Source organism: Pundamilia nyererei, unplaced genomic scaffold (assembly GCF_000239375.1).
Source record: "Pundamilia nyererei isolate P.nyererei 1_Seehausen unplaced genomic scaffold, PunNye1.0 scaffold00148, whole genome shotgun sequence".
Taxonomy (NCBI): Eukaryota; Metazoa; Chordata; class Actinopteri; order Cichliformes; family Cichlidae; genus Pundamilia; species Pundamilia nyererei.
Window position 1 is genome coordinate 1,336,741 of NW_005187549.1, and position 6,693 is coordinate 1,343,433.

Below are 6,693 nucleotides of genomic sequence, written 5' to 3' on the forward strand. Positions count from 1 at the left end.
CACTCGTCTTTCCACTGTACAGACGAGGTCACATCTAGGTTAGCAACCTGCCTCTCCTATTTTTATGTAATGACTTTTACCCTGGTTACGTGTCTCTGTGCTAGCTTACGCTCTGGTCTGCAGAAGTCATTACTTCTAAATGTACTCGGGCATAGTGCAGCCAAATATATTTATACTAGCCTTTACACTCCTAACCTAGACAGAATCATAAGATGCATGATCCTCAGTTAGATTTCACACATAGAGATGTACCTGCAGATTTAAACTAAGAGCAATGGTAACAATGGCCTGCACGCCCACTCCGGGCTTCATCACTGCTCACCAAGCTGCAGGCAAAATCTGAAGGATGTGCATAAAACAAAATGTATAAAAATGCGCGACCTCACATACCAGGACATATCCTGGTTAAAGACTCCACGATTCCTCAGTGTTACTGGAGGCCAAGGTAATGCTATCCAGAGTAAGCATCTGGTTAGATGCAGTGTTTCTAAGAATTTTAGGGCCAAGTACAATTACCTCAGTTTTATCTTTGTCTCTTTAGATCTTTGTCTTTAAAACATTCACGCAGTTCAAATAGTTGTTGTGTGTTATCTGGCTTGATGGATAGGTAAAGTTGGGTGTCATCTGCCTTTTAAGGGAAGCAGGTATAATGCAAACAGAATTGGTCCTTCCACAAAATCCTGTGGTACTCCATAATTAACCTTAGTGTATGAATTTTTTGTATTTTTTTTTGTTTTTGTATTTGTAACCTTCACTAAAGCCATTTCTGTATTGTGATGAGCTCTGAAACCTAACTGAAACTCTTCAAATAAACCATTTTTGTTGAATTTGTTCACACTGTTGCAGTCTGGATACCTGTACACCTTTGAGGTTTTATTGCTTGCATGGCATGTTCACCTTATAGTAACCTTAAAGTAAACATGGCCATGCTAACTTCAGGGTCAGACAAACACATGGTGTCTGTGGTCCTCTGACTCCCCTTTAGCTCCCTTACCAGTGCATGTGTCTGCATCAGGTGTGTTCTCAGGTACGGACAGCCCCCGTCTGGCTGAGTTCCTGAAGGCAGCCACTCTACTCAGAGAACAGTTCCGTTTCGCTCACAGCACCAACCTGCAGCTCGCCGAAGAGCATGGGGCCAACTCAGAGTGAGTTCACACCTAAGTGATATCACCGTAGTGATGTCACAGTTTAAAGGTGTTATTCTCACTTCTGTGCGTGTGTGTGTCTCTCTCTCCAGATGTGTGCTGCTGTTCAGACCTCCCAGACTCGCCAATGCTTTTGAGGACAGCATTGTCATCTTCAGAGACTACCTGACCATCGGCTCACTGCGGCGCTTCATCAGAGATCACATGTGAGTCTTTAAGAGATAAGAGATAACTCTTTATTGTCATTGCACAGTCATATATAGTACAATGAAATTGGAAAACTGTCCTACGTCATTAGAGGAACCGCAGCCTCATTCTGTGTGTCCACCTATGTGCAGCTACGGTCTGTGTCCTCACATGACAATAGAGAATAGAGACCGACTGAGAGTCCGGGACCTGCTGACGGCGTACTACGATCTTGACTACCATCACAACATCCCCGGCTCCAACTACTGGAGGAACAGGTAACGCGAGCACACAGAGGGGATGTGTTCCAGATGTACAGCTTGATTGACTAAAGTGTTTGTGTGTAATCCTCTCCCCTGTGTGTTTTCTTCTCAGGGTAATGAAGGTGGCGTCTAAGTATGTCGGGCGGGGTCTAACCTTCTCTATAGCCAATAAGAAGGACTTCCTGTTGGAGCTGGAGGAAGACTTTGGAATGGGGACGTCAGATGGAGGGGAGCTGCCCTTTATCACCATCCGGACCCGACTGGGTCACAAGTACACCATGAGGGAGGAGTTCACGTGCGTAGCCAAGTCATACCACTATGTCACCTGTTCTGCAGGTGAGGGGGTGGGGTCACAATAAACCAGAACTATCTGATCCAAGTCTGTTTCAAACTTTTGGGGGGGCTGACCCGCATTTCTCAGCTTTCTAACCTCATTCACAATGAAAGCACCAACAAGTAACTGTGTGTGTTTGTTTGTTTGTCTTAGGAGGGATGGTGCGTCTCTGCAGAGGTTCCTGGAAGATTACTTTGCAGGTCGACTCAAACGTTACATCAAATCAGAACCGATACCTGAAAAGAACTCTGGGGCTGTCAAAGTGAGTAAAACAAACACGCCAAAGCCTCTTGTGTGAGTATCAATGACGTTGTAGACCTCTTTGTAACCTCTGACCTGTGTGCATCAGGTGGTGGTAGCAGAGTCCTTTGATCAGGTGGTGAATGACCCGGATAAAAATGTTCTGATCCAGTTTTTTTCTCCGTTGTGTCCTCACTGTAAGAAGTTGGAGCCGGTCTATGGAGAGCTTGCTGAAACGGTACGCTCACTCATATACTGAGAATATAATGTCCACTCTCACACTCTGTCGCTTTAGCAGTAACTGGGTGTTCGCTGTTTGGCTAGCTTCACTCAAACAGGAAAATCCAACTGTAGCCGTAATGTGCGGATTTGTAAAGCACTTTATAAATAAGCACTGTGTGGTGAAGACCCTGTTTTAGTCACCAGACCAACAAGCTTGAGTCCACACTCAAGCTTCTCTGCACCAGGTGTACCATCCTGTGCAATCAGCTGGCAAAGCAGATGTTTGCAAGGTGTGATCAATGCTATTTTACACAATAAAATATTCTTTCTTTCGCCAAACACAACCAAACAGATTACTACAACACAGGTTACTTACTGCATGCGTATCACACCAAAAACATAACGGTTTCCTATCGAAGATAATTGCAAATCCCATCATCCATCAGCATTTCTGCAGGAAAAAAAACCTAATCTCCACGTTACAGTCTCCTTCCCTCACATTTGGGCTCATTCCTCACTTCTAATATGAAATAATCCGGTCAGTGAGATGATGTAAGGAAAAAAGAAAACATCACCAAAAAGTATGACATCTCTTTCTCAGAGCGTCTGCTTTTTTTTTTTCCTTTGTACACTTGAACCTACTTGCCCTGCAGACTTGCCGATGGTATTCCTGGTTGTGCTTCAGTAAGAAACTGCATTCTGTTTGTGGTGTGGTGTGCATTAGGGCTGCCACGATTAGTCGAATAGTCATGATTACGTCGACTATCAAAATTGTCGACAACTAATTTAATAGTCGACACATCGTTTGAAGCTTTGTAAGATCCCAAAAGACGCGGGAATAAGTAGTAGGATTTAAGAGTGTAATAACAGACTGAAACAGAACATGGCAGCACTGCATGTACAAGGATGCCAGCTGCCGTTAATAGTTTTTACACAGCAGAATAAACGTCAATCAGACAACTGATTATCAGAAGTGTGAGATGCTCGATAATATACTCCGGTGTCCTGTTATATTTTAGATAGCAAGGAGCAGACGGCTGAGTTTATTAAATTTAAATGAAATTTGCAGATTGTTTCAGTGGAGTTTAATAAACCATCATCTTGTCTTTATTTTTAGCTAGCACATACCTTAAACACTTAAAGCTCTAAGCTAATGATAGTTATATAAGAGCAGATGCTGCTGGCGCAATAAGCTGTACGTTTTATGTCTAATGGATACATAATCTGATTAGTCGACTAATCGCAAAAATAATCGGTGACTAGTAAAATAATCGTTTGGCAGCCCTAGTGTGCATGTACTGGGCTGTTATGTTCTAAATTATTAAATTAAATAATAATAATTAAAATGCTAACTAATTGAAAAAGAAGTGTACCGTAATTGTCGGGCTATAAGCCGCTACTTTTTGCACAAGCTTTGAACCCTGCGGCTTTTAGTCAGGTGCGGCTTTTCTATGGATTGTCCATGATTTTTGTCATATCGTAAGACGATTTGTTTTGTTTGTTCCGCTGTTGTACGGCACTACGTTACTATTAACTATACATTTAATCTTCAGTATAAGAAAAGTGCAGTTTGAACAGTTTCTCTACACAATAAGGAAATGGTGCTAGAATAAGAATGGGCTGGGTCTTATATATTTGTGTGACATGGCCTTCCTGCTCTCAACACCAGCTGAGCACCGCAAATAAGCAGGTGCACAACAAACCACACAAAGCTGCCAGCTCATGCTTCTGTAGCATCGTGTGTGCTATTATGAACTACTCTCACACTGCAGCTGCACTTAGGCTCTGCCCCTTCCTGAGTGTGTAAAACATCTGCAAAAGGTCACATGACATCTTAGAAACTCTGAAACATCTTCCGTCTTCCTCAAATGGGGACTTGTCTCAGACCTGGTGCTGGTTCCTGTTTGCCTATGAGGTCTTGTGTGCTGTAGCTCCACCCACTAAAATGACCTGTTGTACTGAAGGAGATATTACTGGTTTATTTCTGTGTGAAATCATTGTCAAACCTTTGTGTTCTTCAGCTGCGCTCTGACCCCAAAATCGTCATTGCCAAGATGAACGCCCTGGCCAATGACGTCCCTCTGGGTTACGATGTCCAAGGGTGAGATTCAGGTTTCCCGTGACATGCTTCAGTCATTGCCAGGTGTGAGTCTGATGTCGCTGTGTCTGCCTGCAGGTTTCCCACCATCTACTTTGCTCCAGTAGGCAGGAAGGACGAACCCGTCAGATACCAGGTAAGACACCTGAGTGCATACCCAAGACCTGAGGCTAGATGGACCTCAGCTACAGTTTTAGACGAAGTTGCTTCCTCTCAGTTTATCTAAGGTCAATGTTATCTGCAGCAGCCCACTCGCCTGTGCTGTAGTTTTCCCTCACAGCTGTTTGAGCTGCCTTGTCTCAGGGTTTTATGGGTAGTTATTTATGCTCTGTGCTCACCTATGTGCACCAGCTCAGGTCCACACCTGCAGTCTGCGGCTTCTCTCAGCATATGTCAGTGGGATTTAAAAATTCCATTTTCTCATTTACATACATCCTGTTTGTCAACACAGAGTCTGCCCATTCACACTTCACATTTAAATAATTTTCTAACCCCCCGGGTCAGTGTGAGCACTGCAAAGTACAGACACTCATTTTTCTCCACAGCCACTCATGGTCAGCTCAGAAGAAACACAGGACATAATTTGGTCCATTAAACTGCACCTGCTTCCACTTGTACAGGCTCTTGACTGATATGGTACAGGTACAGGTACAACCACATCTGTGCGCAGATCAGAAGAGGCATTTTCTCAAAGTGCAGAAGTGAGTCATTCAACGATTCAGTGCAGAGAGGTCTATTAACACATAGTGAGTGAGAAAGGTGAAGAAGACTCAGTGCATCATGGGAATCCCCCAGCAGCCTACACTTATTGCAGCATAACTAAGGGAGGATTCAGGGTCACCTGATCCAGCCTAATGATATGCTTTAGCAAAAAGGAAAGTTTTAAGCCTAATCTTAAAAGTTGAGCAGCCAATAACACCAGTGTGCTTTTTACTGCTCTCATTTATCATCCACAGGGCATACGGACGCAGTACCCTCAGGGTCTGCCGACTGCTGCTAAAGTCCTGATTTTATACTAATTAATTAAATCCTCGTCTTATTCCTCAGCTGGTCTATATAAATAAAAGTGTGTGTGTGTGTATATATAATAATAACTAATGTGAGCCTGTAAAGGGCTGGATGTTAAAAATCCTTCCTGGTGACAAATATTTGCTTTGATTACACTGTAACTTCAGGCTGTGGTCTTTCCTGGAAAACCCAACGTGTTTATACTGTTTGACTCAACATTTATTGTTCAGAAACAGCACTACAGCTGTTTCTGAACAATAGGCTCATACACCACCAAAGAAGAGCCTACAGGGATTATAAATGAAGAATTTTACTTTGAAAGTCTGTTGTCATTTACGTACACACACAGCCACATTTCCTGCTCGGACCAGTCTGTTTTTTTTAATACACCCTCATTCATCCAGAGCTGCAAGTGGAGGAAGTGAAGCTAAAGTTCAGTGTTTAATAGTTGGTAGTTTGCTGAAGCTTACACAGACACTGTGGACACTGTGCAGTTTGTGAAGGCAAGGCTTCACAGTAAGGGTGGAGCTTGAGCCACTGACAGGTTTTCAAGATAAAGTCTTTATGTTAACTTCCTTCTGGGGTCACATGACATTCTCCCATGTGCTTTCAGGGCACCCGCGAGCTCAAAGACTTCCTCCGGTTCCTCAAGCGAGAGGCGAGTCACCACTTGGTGTTGAGTGGCTTCAAAGATGAACTCTGACACCCCCAACAGCAAGGAGGAGAGCCTGAATCTGGAGCGCCAATACCGGACATTACATCAGGACACTCGTTGCATCAAATCAAATCGCTCACTCATCCCTGAAACACACCACTATTAATCATGCCATTGTCAGCCTCATTATTTATTTATTTATTTGTTTGTTTGTTTGTTTGTTTGTTAACTTCAGTCGACCTCCTTTCGTGCACAAACAGGTTGCAGGTGTTTTTCTTCTGTTTTTTGGGACAATAAAGTTTTGTATGAATTTCAGAGACTTGGACAGGTTTGTGCTCGTTCAGGCCCACAGCTGCTTATCGACCTGTCGTCCCAATATGCTTTAGGCACATGTGATGTCACTGGACACAGGTAAACACACTCATGGGAATATCCACGTGTGTTTTCAGAATGCAAATCAGTCAAAATTGATTCTCAGCTTGGTGTACAAATAAGTCACAAGAAATGCAGAAAGTGCTACATGAGCACCAGCCCTGAGTCTC

General features: G+C 43.4%; 1 protein-coding gene across 1 annotated transcript in view; it reads left to right on the plus strand.

Annotated features, from left to right (window-relative positions):
* The window catches only part of pdia8 (protein disulfide isomerase family A, member 8), a 9,243-nt gene extending 2,782 nt beyond the window's left edge, over positions 1-6,461 (plus strand). The window contains exons 5-13 of the mRNA XM_005744707.1: positions 1,016-1,145; positions 1,238-1,351; positions 1,484-1,609; positions 1,707-1,889; positions 2,082-2,190; positions 2,278-2,406; positions 4,412-4,491; positions 4,567-4,624; positions 6,110-6,461. Of these exons, the coding sequence (XP_005744764.1) occupies positions 1,016-1,145; positions 1,238-1,351; positions 1,484-1,609; positions 1,707-1,889; positions 2,082-2,190; positions 2,278-2,406; positions 4,412-4,491; positions 4,567-4,624; positions 6,110-6,199 (1,019 nt within the window). The 3' untranslated portion in view covers positions 6,200-6,461. The remainder of the gene's footprint in view (positions 1-1,015; positions 1,146-1,237; positions 1,352-1,483; positions 1,610-1,706; positions 1,890-2,081; positions 2,191-2,277; positions 2,407-4,411; positions 4,492-4,566; positions 4,625-6,109) is intronic.
* The last annotated feature ends 232 nt before the right edge of the window (positions 6,462-6,693 follow it).